The 22,473-nt window shown below is 36.9% G+C and overlaps 1 protein-coding gene and 1 long non-coding RNA gene across 3 annotated transcripts in view; one reads left to right on the top strand and one right to left on the bottom strand.

Annotated features, from left to right (window-relative positions):
* The window catches only part of NEGR1 (neuronal growth regulator 1), a 979,779-nt gene that overhangs the window by 526,939 nt on the left and 430,367 nt on the right, over positions 1-22,473 (bottom strand). For both annotated transcript variants that reach the window (XM_053693351.1, XM_053693352.1), the window contains exon 3: positions 2,180-2,305. In XM_053693351.1, coding sequence (XP_053549326.1) covers positions 2,180-2,305 — 126 coding nt within the window. The remainder of the gene's footprint in view (positions 1-2,179; positions 2,306-22,473) is intronic.
* LOC128640906 (uncharacterized) overlaps positions 8,344-22,473 on the top strand; it is a 207,701-nt gene continuing 193,571 nt past the window's right edge. Inside the window, exon 1 of the long non-coding RNA XR_008399415.1 lies at positions 8,344-8,378. This is a non-coding gene — a long non-coding RNA (uncharacterized LOC128640906). The remainder of the gene's footprint in view (positions 8,379-22,473) is intronic.

Raw genomic sequence — 22,473 nt, 5'->3', positions numbered from 1 at the left:
ATATATAAAGTGTTTTACTGTCAACATTTTTGAAGAATCAAAAGTCCTTTTTAAATTATATATTTTTTTTCTTACAATTATTTTATGGAAATCAACCGTCTAAATCTTTTATATTTTATATATATTTTTTAGGACTAAAGATTTTTTACAAATTTGTAAAATTGTCATCACATTTTCCAGCTGAAAGGAAATGATAAACTCCTAATATTTACAAACTTGAATATTTTCAAATGCGTATCTATTATGTTTCTTCTGCTCTGTTATTAAACCATTTAACATTATTTTTATCACTTGGCATCTAGCTAAACAGTCTGTTAACATTCTCATAGCTATCAATTAATAATGTGATAAATAGAATCACATGTAAACTAATATATAGTAACCTAGTAGATGAGGTTAAAAGAAGACATGAGTTCATTAAGTTCAGCCTATAAGGGTCCCAATTCATTTACAATAAAGAAGCTGCCAATTGAACTTACATAATGCAATTAGAAAGCTAACCCATCTAGCACAAACAACCATATCCCTGAATTCTGTTTCTAGCCAGAAATATATCTAGGCCATTTTTAAATGTATCTAATGTATTGGCATTTACTACCTCCTTAGGCAAGGTGCTCCACAATCTGATTGCTTTTACAGAGAAAAACTGTTTATCTTGCTGTAGATTAAGGGGTACATTTAACAAATGCCAGGGAGATATGATTCGCTGCAGCGAATCATGTTCGCCTGGCATCGCTAAATGCCGACAGCATACGCTGTTCGGTATTTAACATCTTGTGAAATGCTTGTGCAATGCTGCCTGTACATTCCTGGCCAATCCGTCACTAACAGAGGGTGTCAATCATCCCGATCCGATCGGGATGATTGCATGGGGCATTTGTGGCCCTTCTTTAAACATATTTTTTTTATTTTGCAATATCTTTCTTTAAAATTGGTTCCAAGTACTGCACTCCATATTCAAGGTGAAGTTTTACCAGGGATTTATAGAGACAGAATTGTATACGTAAGATATTTTTAGTTTGACCCCAATGAGTATAATTAACAACATCTAGATTTGTGAAATTATTTTGGGTAGAATAAATGAGCAAATTTGTATGTAATAATCTTCCATGTCATTGTGATACTGTCTTTTACAAATTGTCTTTGTGTGTCCAAAACTGGAATTAGCCCTCTGTATATTATCTTTAGCATGTCTTAAAAAGACAGAGAGAACTTTCTCTGTAAAAGGGAAAAATGAACAGGACACATTTTGAAAAGACGAGTATCATGAAAACATATTTACTAATACAGTAGAGAATTACCACGTACTATTCAATGCAAATTTAATTAAGAAAAATTACCCTAAGTATTAATACAAATAAAATTACTTATTGCAGAGGTCACACAATGCTTGACACTTTTTAGTGAATTGTGGTGCCTAAACCAAACAAAACGAACATCATTAATATATAAAAATAACAAGTAGCATGTCATTTTAAAAGAAGTTAGTGATTTCACATAAAGGTCTGACTTACAACCCACTTGAATATGTTTCCAGTGTTATAGAAAAGATTATTTTGATTTTTTTTTTTAATTCAAGCCTATCTTAATCCATTTGTCAACCCCATTATAACCATTTTATCTAACATTTTTCTAATGCATTCATGTCACATAAACACCTTTATACCTTACACAAGGACAGTTCAACACCGCTATTTCAATCCTTCATAAAACTTGTTTTCTGCTTATTCTCAAATTGTACACCTTGAATTTGTTCAAGTCAAATTTTTGCCTGTTTTAAGTGGCATGTTTAGCTGTATGTGAACAACTTTTTTTCAGTGTTAAAGTACTTGTCCATTCTCAATTCACCATCTTAAAATAGCATCACATTTGTTATTCAATTAAAAAGTAAAAACATAGTTCAAATCACTTTTCTCCAATTTCACTAAATCGTTGGAAATCCTTTTGATTCGATTGAGCTGCTTTTCAATATTTATAAAATATTTGCCAAAAAGATTGGAATCCAAGCTAACATTTAATAGGCAGCTGTAAAATAATATACACAAATCTGAATAAAACAAACAAACAAACATTTTTTGCATTTAAAAAGAAAAACACTACTTTAAAAATGTTTTAATGTATTACTAAAATATTTATTAATATTTACTAATTAAATATGAAATACTTTAATTTATATTACCTGATGGAGAGATGTGTCTCCAAGATATAGATGGTTCTGGTTTGCCGGTCGCCAAACATGTTAAAGATACATTGGTTCCTTCGTTCACAACCATGTCAGAAGAAATGTCATAGATTTTCGGACAAACTAAAACATAAATAAATAAATTATTAATTAAAAAAATAATGAGATATGATTTTACTACATGTATCTTAAAACTAAAAACAGTTTTATATTTCATATATACATAATGCAGCATTACTTATTTAAACTTATTTAAAGGGACATTCAAGTCAAAACTTTCACAATTCAAATAAATCATGCAATTTTAAACAGCATTCCAATTTACTTCCATTAACAAAACATGCAAATTATTTTTATATTTACACTTTTTGAGTCACCAGCTCCTACTGAGCATGTGCAAGAATTCACAGAATTTACGTATATACATTTGCGATTGGATGATTGCTCTCATATGATACAGGGGGGGTGGAAATAGACATAACTTTTAAATTTGTTAGAAAAAAATCTACTACTCATTTGAAGTTCAGACAATGGGGCTGAATTATCAACGGACAAATGGCCCTGAATATGCCCTGTTTCCCCACGAGCCTTCAGGCTCCCTGGAAACAGGAGTTAAAGGGACATTAAACCCCAAAAAATTATTTCATGATTCAGATAGAAAATTTTAAACAACATTCCAATTTACTTCTATTATCTAATTTGCTTTATTCTTTAGATATGTTTTGTTAAAGAAATAACAGTGCACATGGGTAAACCAATCACATGAGGCATCTATGTGCAGCCACCAATCAGAAGCTACTGAGCCTATCTAGATATGCTTTTCATGAAAGGATATCAAGCTAATGAAGCAAATTAGATAATAGAAGTAAATTAGAAAGTTGTTTAAAATGGTATTCTCCATCTGAATCATGAAAGAAAAAATGTGGGTTTAATGTCCCTTTAAGAAGCAGCAGTCTTAAGACGCAGCAGTCTTAAGACTGCTGCTCCTTAACTCATATACCTCCTCTGAGGCTGTGGACATCAATCCGCCCGATCACATATGATCAGGTTAATTGATAACCCCTGCTAGCGGCCCCCGCAAATCTGAAGGGGGCGGCATTGCACAAGCAGTTCACTAGAACTGCTTGTGCAATGTTAAATGCCGACAGGGTATGCTGTCGGCATTCAGTGATGTCTGGCGGACATGATACACTTTTTATCATGTATGTGCTGATTATGCAAAGCTACTGTATTAACTGGTCCTTTAAATATTGCTTACTGCTTTTTATTTTTATTTTTACATTTTTAGTATAAATCATTCAATGACTTTATTTTTTTCAATCAAAAAATATTCTCTAAGCGTAGATGGTGTTTGGCTAGTACCTAGGTCAATTCTACCTGCTGAGTTTTCTAAATATATTGCTTTACAAATACAAACTAAAAAACATCACATGTTAAGTTAATTTGACTGACTATTATAGTTGCCTACTGGTAATTTGAATAGCCAGAGACAGTTACATGCAATCATTTAATTTGTGTTTGCAGTTGTTTTTCTGGGAATTATCTTTTTCCATTATCTTAAACAGGATGATTGTAGTTGTTCAGTTGTCCAGGACAAAATATTCTTCATTATCCTGTAGAGTTACCATCTGTTTAATTTCTAAAAATAAATGTTTAGAAGTCATTTTGCTATAGGTATGTTATGTATACATGCAGTGAAAGTAATGCAAGGGTAATACAATTCAAGTGACATAAAAAATAAATTGAATTCAACATAAAATATTTAATTATACATAGTAAAAATACTTTGTAATGTTCTTGCTTAATTGTGTTAACTTTTCCTTTAATTTAACAGAAAAAAATGTGCTTTTTCTAGTTCCTGGGTACGTGTGGAGTGCATATTTCAGAATTCAGACACCTAAATCTGCTACATTCTATTCATAGATAGCGTGATTAGCTCATTTATATCTGTTTTAAATTGTTTTAAGCTGAAGAAAAAATATAAAAATTTGCTTTAAATTATTTGTTCCTAGACTGCAAAAGAGTGCAAAAAAATAGAGTTAAAGTGAAGGTAAAGTTGTAAGCTTTTAAATACATAAATTCATTACTTATTATTAGCATAATCTGATCGCTAAATTATACTTTCTATTACTTTTAAAATTATCAATGTACATACAATTATCTAAACGCTATGGTTTTGATGGCGACTCCTCCCTCTCTTTAGTTCCTGCTTTGTTGGTCTGTGGCGTATAGAGCGGTCCCACCCGCTCTATTACGTCTCTCAAAATCGTGTGCACGATGATCAGATCAGATGCTCTGATCAACCACGCCTGCACAAATCGGGGATTCAACTGTACTGCGCATGCGAGGCCATTATGCAAAAGAGAAACGGGAGCGCGCAAGGGATTTAATATAAATAATAAAGAATAGCGCAGAATAGCGCATGCGCAGAGATTAAGGAGGCATGCGCAGAGATAAAGGAGGCGGGTGATATGGAGTGAAGGCCGCCTAACGGCCAGATCATCAATTGGATAACAGAAACATGTGATATAGCCAAAACACAAACTAAACAAAAACGGGCTGAATTTGTGTACCAGCAGTAATTGATTTAAAACGCTAATAACTCGAATTACACTAAAATTTAGAAGGTTTGATGAATGAAAGTCATACTGATTTTAAACAAAGAATGACAAACTGGATCGGCATCAAGGCAAGTTTACCTTCACTTTAAGATGATTTTTTTTGCAAACATTTTTATTTTTATTTTACACTCATAGATAGTAACACATAGTGCAATGTTTTTAATAAAATAAATTGTATAACAACTTTGATAATGACATTATAGTAACAAGAGAGCATCATATAAATTGCATACAAGACTATATGGTGGCTATATTTTCTTGCAATATCTTCCCAAAAGGCTACAATTTGAAGTTCTCATAGTTCTGACATATACTGTAGCATTAAAATGAATAGATAATAACACTGTTAAGCTACTGTTATGCTTCAAAAAAGAAAATATCCATTTGAAGTGGATATGATTTAGGGGAAGTGATAAGGAAAGGAAGGTTAGGGATAGTACTTAAAATGCCTTTATAATATTTATTTGGGGGGGACGGAGCCGACAGCCTAGCATGGCGGACATGCAAGGGTGAGCTCCGTAGTATTCAAGGAGAGATATAGCTCCTAATGTGAGAAATATGGCACAATCAAGTATCCATGGCTATTGGGAAAGCTGTAAGACTCTGCCGACACTGTTGCTCTGGAAAAAGCCTGAAGTGACTGAACGCTGAACGGCTAATGGTCGGAGGACATCGACAGAAGCATTGCTGACTGCGCCATCATGGCCTATCCGCACAACTTCCGACACACCACTGCACCACAAATCAGGTCTGTACCGGGCACAGCTATCTCCAGAGCCCGCCATCTCTGCAATTAGGCACTATGACGAACCGGCCCTAAACTATTAGACAGTGATAGCGGATCACTCAGTGAGACATAGCCCACAGTACCCCCCCCCTGTTGCATGAAAAAAGCAATATTTAGACCACCAGTAATAGTAACCCCACTAGGTACACCCTTTACCTATGATCATAAGAGAGTTTTGTGGTAACAGGCTTTAATAGCACTTCAAGGACTGGCTAAGTGGCTGTAACACCCTGTATGACAAGCATTTCATAGGCCTAAAGTGATAGCCAGCAGAGCTCCATTCTTAACCACTGCATTGGTTTAATACACTGTGCCTTTTATACTGCTCTGTGAGCCCATAATGCCTTATGGTCTAGATTTTGGCTCAGGACTCCACTAGCATTACCGACTTAGAGGTAAACCTACTAACAATGTCATCCAGGAAAAATCTGATGACTCTTAAAGGTCCTAAACACACTAAGGGGTCTCAAAACTCTAAATCAGTGCTAAAATAATTATTTAAACCACTTGATGGAACACCTAACCTAATGGCGGGCACTCAAGATAATGCTAGCGACTGAGAAGACTCTGATTCTTCAACTCTTTAGCTACAAAAGAGGACTTTGCAACATTATTATCACAAGTGAGCCAATTGATTAAAGATGGGCTTTAATAAGTTAAGAAAGATTTGAATGAGTTAGGTGACAGGGTGGACTACCTTGAAGAAGGTTCTGAACACATGAATGCAGAATTCCAAACCATGTAGAGACAACTACATAAACAATACACCACTATTGAGAACTTAAAGTCACATGTAGAACACCTCGACAATCGGGGAATAAGACATAATCTCTGTATCAGGGGCATTCCTGAAATCATTCAGCCACAACACCTATCTTCAGAGGCTGTTCCAACACTTCACAGGCCTTGAAACAGCAGTTAATCTAACCCTGGATAGAGCTCATAGAGCCCTTAGACTGCTGCCTAGACTGCTGCCTAGAGATGTTATCTTGAAGTTTGAAATATATAAAGACAAGGAAAATATCTTCACAGCAGCTAGAAAGACTCAAAGCCTTGCTTTTGAAGGGGCACACTTACAGATCTATGCAGATCTTAGCCCTCTAACACTTGCCAAGAGGAAAGAAGTCAGATATCTCACTCAGCAATTGCAAGTCCAGCAGATGAGGCTTACCGTTAATAAATAACTCTAAATTTCCATTTTCAGAGGAAATACCACTTGTGTCTTCTCAGACACCCTGATTTTTTTTTCACTTCATAGATGATGTAAGACTACACATCATAGTTTGTCCTTGACATATTATAGATGTTTTTATGTTAACTTGGAAATTTTATGGAGCCACGTTTCCTTTATCCTTTTGGTTAATAATGTTATCTGTTATCTAACTAGTTTAAGATTCATACTTAAGTGTCCTTAGACAAGGAATCATGTTTTAGCTCTATTCCCAAAGAGAACTGAGAGACGCCCTCACTGAGACAGAACAAAAGCTAAAAAAACTTATGTGTTTGTCCACAAGGCCAGTGCCACTCAGGGTGCAGTCTCTTTTTGCACATCATGCCTTTTCACAGAGAAAAAATATCCTGTAGTATATTAGTCTGATCCTGCCCAATGACAGTCCAGCGCCGAAATACCAGGCAATTCTCTGAACAAGACAAAACAACAAACCCCAGACGTAGGTTTCGGCCTTCCTTGGGCCTCATCAGTGAGGTCCAGTTGCATATCTCTAGGGCATGTGTACAAGGAGTCCATATCTGGTTTCCCCCTTTTACTCTTAGGGAGACCTAAGAGTACTTTACACAAAAAAAAGAGAACTGAGAGAGGCACTCACTGAGACAGAACAAAAGCTAGAAAAACGTCCTTGCTTGTCCACAAGGCCACTGCTACTCAGGGTGCAGTCTCTTCTTGTTTATAGCTCTATTCCTGACATGTTTTCTTACAAACTCCTAAATGCAGTTTCTAGACTTAATATTCAGCATTGTCCAACTATGGCCACTAGACAGTATGTCCTTGTTACTCATGTTTCATTTTTGTTCATGGTTAAAAATGTTATCTGTTACCTAATTTCAGTACAAAACTTGCACTCAAGCGTTCTCAGTTAAGAGACTATGCCTTAGCATTTTACCCAATATGGTTTCTTTCATACTTTTAAACTGAGTTTCTAGACTAAAAAATTAGCCATGTTCTCCTATGGCACACTTGAGAATAATGACCTATTTGGTTCTTTAATGTTTTATAATTAAAATGGGTTTTTTTCCTATCCCAGTATAGCCATCCCTTCATCTCACAGTTATTACACTGGGGAGCAATGTTCCCTCTAAGGTGCGCGGCAGCGCGGGCGCGCACCTTCCCTCTCTGTGTAGCGCAGGCAGTACATAAGGCCGCGCAAAACACAGGAGGAATGTAGAAAGTTTTTTGTTTTTTTATTTCAGCACTGCTAGCCTCCAGGAAACGGCATGACAGAGGCACTGTTAAAAGAAAAGGTCCCTCCGGTGAAGCACAGCTTGATTTGTTTCCTGTGTGCTACACTGAGGGGGAGGACCTAAGCTGAGCAATGAGGACAGGCTGGGGGAAGTTGTTGAAGTAAGAAGCATGTGCACACAGTGCTCGTTACTTCCCTTAATTTTAAACACTAGCTGCAATTACTTTCAAAAGCTGTCCGCTCCTTCTCTCCCCCTTCTTCCTGCCCAAGCGCGGTTCTGAAATTCCTCCCTTCCGTTGAGACAGCTCACTGCGTTCAGCCACAGGAGAAGAGACTCTGAGAGCAATGATATAGACGTAAGAGAGGCAGAGGTCAGCAGTAAATAAGGATTTTATTGTTAATGGAACAGTTTGTGTGTATGCTGCAGCTCCTTCACAGCAGGGCACAGCCTTTTAACCCCTTTTCTCCTAGAGCAGATGGGCTGCTTAATGTTTATATTCTCTGTTTAGGAGACTGTTTAAATGTGACATAACAGGGGGAAATCTTTCTATTATTTTGCTCTACTCTCCCTCTTATTTCTTCTTTCCTCATCACTCATCTCTCCTTCACTATCTCACCCTCTCCACTCTTCTCTCCCCCTGTCTCTTGTCTCTCTGTCTCCCACTTTCCCCTTTCACTTTTTTTTAATCATATTTTTCCTCTTCCTCCATTATTTCAATATTTCTGTTTTTTAATGTGGAAGATAACTGTCACCAGTATAGCTTAAAGTAAAAATATGTTACATTAAGTGAAGATACAGTGCCATTTAAACTCACAATTCAGAATTAAAATTAATACAATGAATTATTATACAGTAGCACACTACACATTCTAGCTCCTAAATTTTGCTAATTTTGAAGAAATGTGTTGTTTTATTTGTCTGAGCATATATGTATGTGTGTGATAGTCTGTGCATATATATAGATATGCGTGTGCATATGTGTGTGTGTAAGTCTGTGCATATGTGTGTGTGTGTGTGTAAGTCTGTGCATATGTGTGTGTGTAAGTCTGTGCATATGTGTGTGTGTAAGTCTGTGCATATGTGTGTGTGTAAGTCTGTGCATATGTGTGTGTGTAAGTCTGTGCATATGTGTGTGTGTAAGTCTGTGCATATGTGTGTGTGTAAGTCTGTGCATATGTGTGTGTGTAAGTCTGTGCATGTGTGTGTGTAAGTCTGTGCATGTGTGTGTGTGTGTAAGTCTGTGCATGTGTGTGTGTGTGTGTGTGTGTGTGTGTGTAAGTCTGTGCATGTGTGTATGTGTGTGTAAGTCTGTGCATGTGTGTGTGTGTGTAAGTCTGTGCATATGTGTGTGTGTGTGTAAGTCTGTGCATATGTGTGTGTGTAAGTCTGTGCATATGTGTGTGTGTAAGTCTGTGCATGTGTGTGTGTAAGTCTGTGCATGTGTGTGTGTGTGTAAGTCTGTGCATGTGTGTGTGTGTGTGTGTGTGTGTGTAAGTCTGTGCATGTGTGTATGTGTGTGTAAGTCTGTGCATGTGTGTGTGTGTGTAAGTCTGTGCATATGTGTGTGTGTGTGTAAGTCTGTGCATATGTGTGTGTGTGTGTAAGTCTGTGCATATGTGTGTGTGTGTGTGTAAGTCTGTGCATATGTGTGTGTGTAAGTCTGTGCATATGTGTGTGTGTAAGTCTGTGCATATGTGTGTGTGTAAGTCTGTGCATATGTGTGTGTGTAAGTCTGTGCATGTGTGTGTGTGTAAGTCTGTGCATGTGTGTGTGTGTAAGTCTGTGCATGTGTGTGTGTGTAAGTATGTGTATGTGCAAGTCTGTGCATGTGTGTGTGCATATGTGTTTGTGTGTAAGTCTGTGCATGTGTGTGTAAGTCTGTGCAAGTATGTGCGTGTGTGTGTGTGTGTGTAAGTCTGTGCAAGTCTGTGCATGTGTGTGTGTGTAAGCCTGTGCATATGTGTGTGTGCAAGTCTGTGCATGTGTGTGTAAGTCTGTGCATGTGTGTGTGTGTGTGTAAGTCTGTGCATATGTGTGTGTGTGTGTGTGTGTGTGTAAGTCTGTGCATATGTGTGTGTGTGTGTAAGTCTGTGCATATGTGTGTGTGTGTGTAAGTCTGTGCATATGTGTGTGTGTGTGTAAGTCTGTGCATATGTGTGTGTGTGTAAGTCTGTGCATGTGTGTGTGTGTAAGCCTGTGCATATGTGTGTGTGCAAGTCTGTGCATGTGTGTGTAAGTCTGTGCATGTGTGTGTGTGTGTGTAAGTCTGTGCATGTGTGTGTGTGTGTGTGTGTAAGTCTGTGCATGTGTGTGTGTGTGTGTGTGTAAGTCTGTGCATGTGTGTGTGTGTGTATTGTAAGTCTGTGCATATGTGTGTGTGTGTGTGTGTAAGTCTGTGCATATGTGTGTGTGTGTGTGTAAGTCTGTGCATATGTGTGTGTGTGTGTAAGTCTGTGCATATGTGTGTGTGTAAGTCTGTGCATATGTGTGTAAGTCTGTGCATATGTGTGTAAGTCTGTGCATATGTGTTTGTGTGCAAGTCTGTGCATGTGTGTGTGTGCAAGTCTGTGCATGTGTGTGTGTGCAAGTCTGTGCATGTGTGTGTGTGCAAGTCTGTGCATGTGTGTGTGTGTAAGTCTGTGCATATGTGTGTGTAAGTCTGTGCATATGTGTGTGTAAGTCTGTGCATATGTGTGTGAATGTAATATATATGTGTGTGTGTGGGTGTGTGTGTGTAAGTCTGTGCATATATGTGTGTTTAAAGGGACACTCTAGTCAAAATTAAACTTTCATGATTCAGATAGGGCATGCAATTTTAAACAACTTTCCAATTGACTTTTATCATTAAATTTGCTTTGTTCCCTTGGTGGTATTTTTGAAAAGCTAAGCCTAGCTAGGCTCAAACTGATTTTAAACCGTTGAAAACCGCCTCTTAGCTCAGAGCATTTTGAAAAATTTTCACAGTTAGACAGAACTAATTCATGTGTGTCATATAGATAACATTGTGCTCACTCCCGTGTCTGTCAAAAGCACTGAGATAAGGGGCAGTCTGCAGAGGCTTAGATACAAGGTAATCACAGAGGTAGAGATTGGTAGAAGTGTATGTGTGTGTGTGTGTTTGGGGGGGGGGCATGGCGCGGGGGGGGGGGGGGGGGCTTCGCTTCGTCAGAGGGGGGGGGGGAGGCGTCATTTTGACCTTGGACCCAGGCAGCACAATGTCTTGAGCCAGCCCTGATCTATACAATAGTTGCATTACAGGTCATATTCCTGGCTTCTACAATTTAAAGCAGCCTTTGTTATCCACTCTATTTACTAATAAATAATACTAATAGCCCAGTGCAGCAAAGACAAAGAGTTCATCTTACTATTCTTCTGCGTTAACATGTTAACCTTTATCACCATACTCCCATTCTAAGAGCATGGCTGTCAGTCAAACTTATAACATGCAGATCACTATTTAACCCCTTGGCTACCAGAGAGAATTGCAGTGTATTCCTATACAATGCACTGTAGCCCTTTTTGGCAGGCATGGGGTTAAATTATGCCCACAAGCTGGTCTAGGCATCTCAGGAGATTATGCAGGAGACTGAGGCTTGTCTGTGTCACAAACCAGTTTTTATATACAGTTTGAGCAATAATGTCTGTAGTACTGTGTAATGCTATTGCTGCTTTCACATGAGGATCTATTTAAGCAGTGTTGCTTAGCTATATGTGTGTGTGTATATATATATATATATATATACTCAATGCCGCACACAAGCCCTATCAAACCCGCACATAGAAAAAAATAATTGCACACACAGAAAAAAAATTAGAGGGAACATTGCTGGGGAGTCAGAAAAGTGACCCCCTATGTGTCCATTAATTAAAGTTCACAATATTATCCACCATGAATTTAGCTCTTGGTTGATATAGCTACCCCCCCCCCCTATTTTTTAGTAATAGAGACCTCAAGGGTATACAGTTTACGTATTTATTGGCAACATACAGTTATGCTTATTTGTATGCATATTGTTCTTCTATTTATATTTTTTCTTTTATCTTTTATAGCAGATTACTTTTTCTTACTCTTCAGGAAACTGGTCGCATAAATCTCCTTAATCTTCCCTCTCTTTCTACCTCATCCCAGCCTTTCCAATCCCTCTTATACGAAGACGTGGCAAACTGTGAGAACCACTTTAACAGAATAGACAGCCCTTTCCCATACACAATTCACTTAAACTGAAAACCACGCCTACTCAGACCTGCTGACTTTTAATTTTACTGAGACATAATAGTATTAAAATTTTTACCCAAAATGAAAAAAGGCCTAAATTCCCCCACAAAGCACTCTGTAGCCCAAGGGCTGGCCCCCACATGCTCCTCCAGAACTTATCCCTTAGGTTTCTTTAGTCATAATGAAGCCAAGAAAATGGGTTGGGTATTTTATTCCATAGACGTATACCTTTCTAAATTACCTCCAAACATCAGGATGATGAAGACAGACTCCTAATTATTATTGGTCTTCTCTATAACCAACCAGTAACACTAGCTAACATATATGCCCCAAACAAATAACAGGCACACATTTTAAAGAAAGCACTTGATATACTTATGACTGTGTCAAAAGGGGTCATTATAATAGTAGGAGACTTTAATATAGCCTTGTCCCCTGTCCTAGACTGCTCCCATGGTCGCAGCAGCATTCCAGCATTGATCCTTCAGAAAATCAACCTGAAATTACAAACTCATTCTCTAGTAGATGTATGGAGACTTCAACACGCACAAAGTAAGAAATACACTTTCTTCTCCCACCCAAAGCAATCCTATTCAAAAATCGACTACTTCTTCTTAAATCAACTTAGTTTACACCTAGCACTCTCCTCGGACATCTCCCCAACCCCTTGGTCTGATCATTCCATGATCACTTTAGAACTCATTTGGCCTTCTGCTCCAGTATCCAAGTACCATTGGAGACTGGATGAATCCCTTCTTAAAGATCCCAATTATTAATTATGAATTCATTGTTGGAATACTTTACACTTAATCAAAATGAATCTATTATCCCTAGCACCCTATCGGACGCACATAAGACGGTAATTCAAGGGGAATTCCTCAAACACAAAGCACTAATAGTGAAGTCCAAAACATCAGAATACAACACACTGCTTAAAACACTAGAGAACATAGAATCTAAACATGCTTCGACTTCTTCAAACCATAGGTTACTCAAAGAGTTACTGACAACCAGATAAAACATCAATACATTCATCTATAAAGACGCACAGAGGCATGCTTTCTTCCTTAAAAACTATACTTTAGTGAGGGTAATAAGTCAGGCAGTCTGCTAGCAAAGGCCCTTCACCAAAAGACGCTTAATTCTTACGTATATAGTCTTTCTACTCCTGAACACCAAAACATACAAGACAGTAATGAGATTGCTTCAGTATTTAGAGATTACTACCATAAACTTTAAAACCTTCCTACCATAGCAAGCCATTAAGATATTCACAAAATGGATATATATTTAAAAGACGCAGACTTACCCACCCTATCACAGGAAGATTCAGCTCTCATAGAAACACCAATAGATGTTACTGAAGTGCTCCGAGCAATTGATTCCCTCCCAAATCAGAAAACCCCTGGGTCAGATGGCTTCAACTTATACTACAAAACATTTAAACAAATCCTGGCACAAGACCTGCTCTCCGCTCATCTTACCCTTATACGCAAACCGGATAAACCCCCACAGGAACCAGGGAATTACAGACCTATCTCCTTAATAAATACAGACGCCAAGTTATACGCTAAAATCTAGTCAACCGAATAAACAAGTACCTGCTACAACTTGTTCATGTAGATCAGGTTGGCTTTGTTCCACGTCGGGAGGCCAGGAACAACACAATTAGGACATTACACCTGATTGATTACGCCAAAGCACACGACATAGAAATGGTCCTGGTCTCTACTGACGCAGAGAAAGCATTTGACAGACTTAATTGTCAAAACCCTAAAATTGTACTAAGAGGCTTCGGATTTGGGTCACACATGATCAACAGGATCTTTAGCCTTTATCGCAACCTCTCTGCAAAGATTAAAGTTAACAGCACTTTTTCTGACTCCTTCCAGTTCCCAATCAATTATGGAATACAACAGGGATGCCCGCTTTCCCCCCTACTGTTCGCTTTGACAATGGAGCCGCTGGCTGCTCACATTATATTAAACCATAAAATTGTAGGAATCCCAATAGGGCCAAATAACTATAAGATAAGTCTATATGCTGACAATATTATGCTAACCATTACTGATCCGCTACACTCAATCCTTCCATTCCTGGGCGAATTACGTAGATTTGGAGAAATCTCAAACTTTCATATCAACTCCCAGAAATCTAATGTACTAAATATCAGCATGCCCTACACAGAATGCAAGAACTTTCTAAAATATGCCCTTAACAATTGCAGAAAGACAGCATAAAATATTTAGGCATCAACTTAACCCTCAAATTATCTTCTCTATATTCGGCCAACTTTCAACCACTCCTACAGAAAATCCAGAAGGAATGCCAAAACTGGCAGCCAAAGTCTATCTCATGATGGGGTAGAGTACAAGTAATTAAGATGTCCATGCTTCCATGCATTTTATACTTATTGCAAACAGTTGCAATCGCTCTCCCCCACTTGTATATCACACAATTACAGCGCATCGTAAGCACATATATCTGTGGAGATCGCAAACCTAGAGTAGCTAGGAACACATTGTTTAGATCTAAAAGTGGGGGAGGTCTAGGATTATTGCACATACATTGGTATTATCAGGCGAACATACTTCAAAAAATTCTAGAATAGCACATGAAACATCAAGATAAGGCATGGATATCATTAGACTCACAAATCCTCAAATCTTCATCAGTGGGCCCCCTTTGTTGGCTACCGCTAACTGCCGCCCAGCAACCAAATAATCTCCCCTTATATAAACACATCTTTTCTACTTGAGATAATGTCATTACTCAAATCCCAGGAATCTCATCTACCTTTTCTCCCATGACTCCAGTCTTCCAAAATACTGAACTCTTGTTGAGTATACAGGGTGACACGGGTGTCACCCAACATAAGGATTTAGGCTATTCCTCCCCAATAATTAACTTTCTTTAACAGAGGAAATTAAAACCAAGAAAGGACCTCTCAGAAATTCTAGGGGGTGTATTTACTCACTGGCTGAAATACTCAAAATTACAACACCTCCTAATCCACTCACCCCATAGGTCTTCCTTCTTACAACCTCTCACCAGATTTGAAGAACTTTGTAGACAGGCCAATAACTTGAGGGGCTCATTATCCATTGCTAGAAGACTATTAGATAATTGTATATACCGACATATACCTACCTTTACACGTAACTGGCAGGAAGAACTAGCGACAGACATATACTAGAAAGACTGGATTCATTTTTTTTATTTTACTTACAAATCTTCCACATCTGCTCAAATCCTTGAAATGAATAATAAAATTTTGTCCAGGTGGTATCTGACTCATGTCCAGACTAAAACTGTTATTTCGTGGTTCATCACCCTGCTGAAGGGGCTGAGGGGAGATAGGCACCATGTCCCATATTTGGTGGTTATGTCCAAAGCTAAGAACCTTCTGGACCTCCTTGGAAAAGACCCTGAGTTCACTCTTTGAACCCTTGTTTAAACTCACACCTCAGATAATCTTATTTAATGACAGACCTAGGCGTACATGTAGAATACTTACACACCTCCTCCAAATTTGTATGAATGGAGCAAAATCATTGATAGCTAGGAACTGGAAGTCTGACTTAGTATCCACCCAAGTGCAATGGAGGAAAAGAACACAAGAACTACTATCATTGGAAGAATACATTTATTATAAAACAAACAGATTAGACATGTTTCACAACATTAAATTGTAATGGGATACACTAAACTCACAGGACTCAGACTTACCAACCTCAACATAAATAGAACTATACAGTGATTTTCCCCTAACCCCCTTAAATCCTTAACCGTACACACTTTATACCCTGACCAGTTATCCTTCAAACTACTTAATCTTCCTTTCTCTACTTTTCGTTTGTTTTTTTTCTTCTTTTTGGCCCAGTCTGAGGCTTTGGGAATACATATATATATCACTTCATTCTTGCACTATAGGGACTTAGGAGATTGACTTACCTTCTGTGTAGGTATTTTTTTTGTTTACCCACCATTCAAGTTTACTTTGCTTACCTTATTATTAGCAAGGTAGTACCAACTTGTAAGTCATGTATACATCCATATGTATAAATTATTAGTATGCAATGTCTCCTAAAATATACATGCCAGCAGCATTATTTGTGAGTTGTTATGCTTTCTGTATAATTTCTTGTGCAAAATCTTTAATAAATAAACATATATATTAAAAAAAATGTTTATTTTGGATAAAGATGTTTTGCAAGGCAGTGCTTAATTACTATAAAACACACCATAAAATGAGTTTGATGCCATATAAATACCTTACTGGTTAAAATATAGAAGTTATAATAATATCTACAAGCTAAGGCAGACATGGTGAATAATCTGTATAGAAAATCAATGCTACAAAATCAGGCCAGTGGAAAATGAATCCTTGATCAATTCAGAACATAAGATAACCTTATATGGAGTGTTAATGGCCACATCATGGATTGGAAATTAGTAATGTCTCACAATAAAAAAACAAAAATAGTCTAAGACATTCAAAGCATAGGGACATGCCTTAAATGGACACTAAACACCTTTTGTTTTTGTGTAAAGATTGCCCTTTTTCCACACTTCCCAGAGAAGCCACAAAGCAAGATCTGTTTTCAAACTGCTGCAAATTGTTTATAACAGCTGCTTTATTTGCAGCATTTATAGGTTCCAGAATTAGCTTTTTGGCTTCTCTAGGGAGAATAGGATACAGACAATAACACACAAAAGCAATAGATGTTTAATGCATTTTTAAAGTGAGGCTACATCTTTTACTGTGGTAAAACATAACTATAAGCACTAGCACAACATAGGAGCCAAAATTCCTCTGTACTAACATTCCATATTCAAATATAAGCTTTTCTTAGTTTATTCTCTTTCTTAACGTGACATTAACATCCTTTTTTTCATTTCTTATGTCAAAAAGAGACAGTGCGGGCTCTATAATTAGACCAGATGGGTTCAGCAGACCCTTGTGATACTCGATAGGGGTGGCACATAGGGAGAGCATATTCTGACTAAAAGTGGTCTTTTTTGTAACAGAATTTACTCTCATGTGAGATCTATCACTTGGGTATCAACATCATCTTGTGTGACTACAGTTGGGTTTTGACTTTAGTGGATGGTGAGTTGGGGGCGTCATTTCATTCTGAGACCCAGACAGCACATTGTCTTGAGCACAACTTGAAAAAGACAACATTTTTAAATGTATTACTATTTTTTAAATATAGACATTCCTGTACTGAGAATGTGTTATGTTTGTGAGATGTGTCACTGTCCAAAAGCAGCAGGAATTGTGGTTCAGTCAGTTAGTAATAAGACACAGACATTCACATTTTGTTAATATATTTTTTCCATACAAAAAACACTCACATGTATGTCCCTTTAAGCCTAAAGCATAATCTGTATACATCTAATAACTTCTATAAGATAAGACAGATACAGTGTGTAGACTGTATAGAAAATCAATGTCACACAATCAATACTGCAAAATGAATCCTTGGTAAACTTGGAGTATAGGAAGCCTCATACTGATGTCTATTCCAGTGCTTTAGACGTTGTTTACAAAGAATCATGGAATATGTGTGCAGGGTTTTCAAATTCAAGGCTATTCTAATCCATTCACAAAGTCCTAATAGAGGCAGATAATTTATTAAAAGGACATTTTAACTGAAATAAATTGTGTGCTCTAATTTGCTAAAGCACATATTTTAGTGATTAAAGTTTACTATGTGTTTGAATACCACAAGGTGTTTAAAGGGGCATTAAAGTCAAAATTAATCTTTCATGGTTCCGAAAGAGCACACATTTGCAGTTTACTTCTATTATCAAATTTGCTTAATTTCAGAACAAATCAAGTGTGACAATTTAAAAAGCCACTAATCCAACAGTGCATCGCTGCTGCTGATCCTACCTAGGTATGATTTTCATCAAGAAAATGTAATTACAAACTAAAATTAGAAAGTTGTTTAAAACTGCATGTTCTATCTTAGTCATCAAAGTTTAATTTAGACTTAGCTGTCCCTTTAAACAGACAGGTAAGGCGCTGTTTAGTAATTCTAAGGGGTCAATTTATCAAGCTCCATATGGAGCTTGATGCCCCGTGTTTCCGGCGAGCTTTCAGGCTCGCCGGAAACAGAAGTTATTAAGCAGCTGTCTAAAGACCTCTGCTCCATAACCTGTCTGCCTGCTGAGGCGGCGGACAGAAATCAAGCCGATTTGATACGATCGGGTTGATTGACACCCCCTGCTAGCGGCCACAAGAACTGCTGGTGCAATGATAAATGCCGACAGCGTATGCTGTCTGCATTTATCGATGTCCACGGACATGAAACGCTACATCATATCATGTCCGCTCACACATTAGTAAATTGACCCCATAGTCTTGCAGCTTCCAAGTAGAATTTGTCCAGTGATTGGTGAGGTTGTGTGACTGCCACTCTTGATTAGCTGGCCAGTCATATCCTGCTGCTCAGAAACTGCAATGAATGTGGTATCCAAGGGGAACCTTAAGTGTGTTTAATCCCTTTATTAAATTATAGATTGTTTTTTGTTTGTTTTGTTTTTTACTTAGAATATCCCTTCAACTTTGCTTTGCATACTACATAGACAATTATGTGTATATTTTGAATAATTTTGGTCTACAATTACCTCCAATCAGTAGCTTAATCACCACAGTTTTAGAAGTCTTAATTGAGACTGGGCCTACGTATTTGGGTGGCCCACCTGGCATCACCATCTACATTCTATCTGCTTCCCATATTGCCCCCCTTAAAAACAAGGAAAGTGTATGGATTTCCCATTAAAATATTGTTGTAGGGTTTTCAAGATGGCTGCCACAGTGTTGCTATATAACTAAACCTGCTACCATACTTGTTCATGAAGGCTGCACATATCCTCTAATTTATACTATCCAAGAGGGAAACATTTTTTTACATTTATAGAAAAGTAGTTGCTCTTTTTCCTACCTGACTGCCATCTCAGCTTCTGCTAATTGCAAACAGCCAGTAAGGACAATGTTAAAATAAAAGGACCCATCACAACTTTTGCCCTGGGGCACAGCAAGCTCATGTTAGGGACAAATCTTTTCAGTGATGTCATTTACACAGAACTATTTGGAAATAAATATTTAAATGTTTTATATTTGCAAGCTTTGTTTTTCACTTAAAAGTATGTGGATTTTGCTATATAGACCTTACTGTATGTTAATTAATCATTTATTGACATGGTTTTTAACAAAGATTTGTAACCCGTCAATGCAACTATAGATGTTACTTGTTGGAAAATCCACTAATTAATTTCTAGAAAATATTTATGAAGCCATGCTCAGTGAATATCGAGCACAATCTTGTCTTCACACCAAGGCCACTCAAACATATCTATGAATCTAACTCAGTGTTTAGAAACAAAAGAAAGTGGGTCACATCAGGAAAGTCAAAATGAAAGTCAAAATTAAACGTTTATGATTCAGATAAAGGGTAATTTTAAGACAATTTTAAACTGACTTCAAATATCATATTTAGGGCCAGACTACAAGTGGTGTGCTAATGATAGTGCGGGTCACAATAAGCAATATTGCTTGACCGCTCAAACATTAGCGCTCAACTTGATATTTCAAGTCCTTCCAGAAAAGGGTTAGCGTGGCCGACATAGTTCTTGCGCAACTCATACTTTCAAAGGATATCGCGACCATGATAATTAGCACACATATTACATATTATTATGGAAGAAAAATTTGGGTTTTGTGTCCCTTTAAAGGGACAGTCTACACCAGAATTGTTATTGTTTTAAAAGATAAATCATCCCTTTATTACCCATTCCCTAGTTTTGCATAACCAGCACATTTATATAAATATACTTTTTACCTCTGTGATTACCTTGTATCTAAGCCTCTGTAGACTGTCCCCTTATTTCAGTTCTTTTGACAGACATGAATTTTAGCCAATCAGTACTACCTCCCAGGAACTCTTTTATCTATATGGCACACATGAACTAACACCCTCTAGTGGTGAAAAACTGTCAAAATGCCCTGAAAGAAGAGGCGGCCTTCAAGGGCTTAGAAATTAGCATATGAACCTCCTAGGTTTAGCTTTCAAATCAGAATACCAAGAGAACCAAGCAAAATTGGTGATAAAAGTAAATTGGAAAATTGTTTAAAATTACAGGCCCTATCTGAATCAGGAAATTTTATTTTGGACTAGACTGTCCCTTTAAGTACGAATCATTATGAACCAACATATTATGAAGACCAAGAGACATTTGCAGAAAAAAAGGATGAGTTTTAACCTCACAAAATTGAAGCCATAGTTACTTGAGACATTGGGGCATATTTATCAAAGCGTCAGTCTCAGTGCATTTGCCGGTGTCAATACGCTCGACATCGCTGACGCGGATCCACATACAATCCCCTTATTTATAAAAAAACATCAAAAACACGTGCGTCAAGTATGGCGCGATGAGCATCAGACTGTTGTTAACTAACAGTCATCGATTACGCAGTTATTTGGGGTTTTCCCAACTTTTTTTTATAGCATTTCATTACTGTCCATGAACATGCACATTTATCTAAAGCTAATCTTTTATTTTTCATCTGTTAATGTCCAAGAAATAGATAGATTTATACCTCAACAAACAATATCTCATAGAAAGTTATTGTTATATTGAATTGTTATATGATACTTTCACATAAATGAATGTGTATTTGTATTTCTACAAGTCATTATATACTTTTATCTCATGTTTTTTTTAGAAATGATTATTAATGCTAGGATTTGTACATATATCTTTATATATATGTATGTGTGTGTGAGTGTGTGTTATGTCAGAAATCTTTTGCAAACATATTTACATGTCCCTAAGCTCTTTTTTTTTTTGTTCTAAACAATGTTGTCTGTCATATAAATTTGTGTTTATTTATACCACTATATGTATATAGTGTAAATGTATTATTATCCTGAGCATGAACAATTGTGAATATAGCATGTCATCAGGGTATCATATGTATTTATTTGCAATAAATGGATATTTTAAGAGCTGGGCCAGTTTTCTCTCTGTACCTGTGTAACCCCTCCTGATTGCAATCTAGTTTTAAAAACCACCCCTACACAGGTGTTATAACATGGGCTGGCATATAAGTTGACATTTTTTACTGAAAAAGAAATTCAAGAGGAGGAAGAAATACACTGAAAATAGCATGGCAGTAAAGAGGTGATTTTAATTTCTGCTGTATCTGAATTATGACAGTTTAATCTTAGGGCTATCCCTTTGAGCTGTCAGTTTAAGATTATATTGAATAAAACAAATTTGAATTTTAAAATCATTGTCTAAAATATTACACTGTGTGTCCTAATATCAGCATCAATGTTTATCTTTAATACTAATTTCACATATACATACTTTCAAATATAATACACAATGTAACAAATGGCACTTACAAGATGAGTGATCAATGACACAAGTATTGAGCAATTTGATTAGTTAGTGATAGTTTAAAATGTATATGTGAATCAGATTGGCTGATGTCATAAATCAAGTGATTATGCATATTCCAATCAAAAGTGGTTGAAAAATTCACTAGTGTGTGGGTTGTTGGAGTTGCATAAAAATTGATGCAAAGTGGAGAGTGTGACTTGTATTACATGGCTTAAACATCGTGCACATAGATTTTTCACAAAAAATAAAAAAGAAGTTAGCTATATTATTTTGTTTATTTATTTCATTTTTATCTCTACATCTATTAGTGCGACAAGTTTGTGGCAAAACGTTTCAAAAAAATTTGGAGAAATAATATTGTCCCCTTGCTTTGTAATGAGAGACAAATTTGTAACATAAACCATAAGTAGTAATGTATTTTTCATTTGTATCCCTATATCTACTAGTGCACCAAACATGGAGCAATAATATTTTTTGATTTAGAAAGAGTATACAATAGAGTTTCTAATTTACTTTTATTATGTAATATACTTCATTCTCTTGCAGCATCCTAAATAAGCTTTCTGTGTTTTTAGACTCCCATTGATCTCTATATCATCCGCAACCTCAAGGGTGGCAGATTGAAAACTAGGTATGCTGCGTCAGAATAGACGTGAGCGTACCTGTTAAATGTTTGATACATTTGGGAAAGGGTCAAATAGAGTCGAATCTGAATTCAAAACATCTGTAATGACACAAGCATCGATATGCGTCGGCTTGAGATCTCGGAAGCGTATATTACGTCACACATTTCTATATTTGACAATCTTGATGCTTTGATAATTACGAC

This window comes from Bombina bombina, chromosome 10 (genome assembly GCF_027579735.1).
Source record: "Bombina bombina isolate aBomBom1 chromosome 10, aBomBom1.pri, whole genome shotgun sequence".
Classification (NCBI taxonomy): Eukaryota; Metazoa; Chordata; class Amphibia; order Anura; family Bombinatoridae; genus Bombina; species Bombina bombina.
The sequence above is the reverse complement of the archived record's forward strand: the minus strand, read 5'-3'. Positions and strand labels throughout refer to the sequence as shown.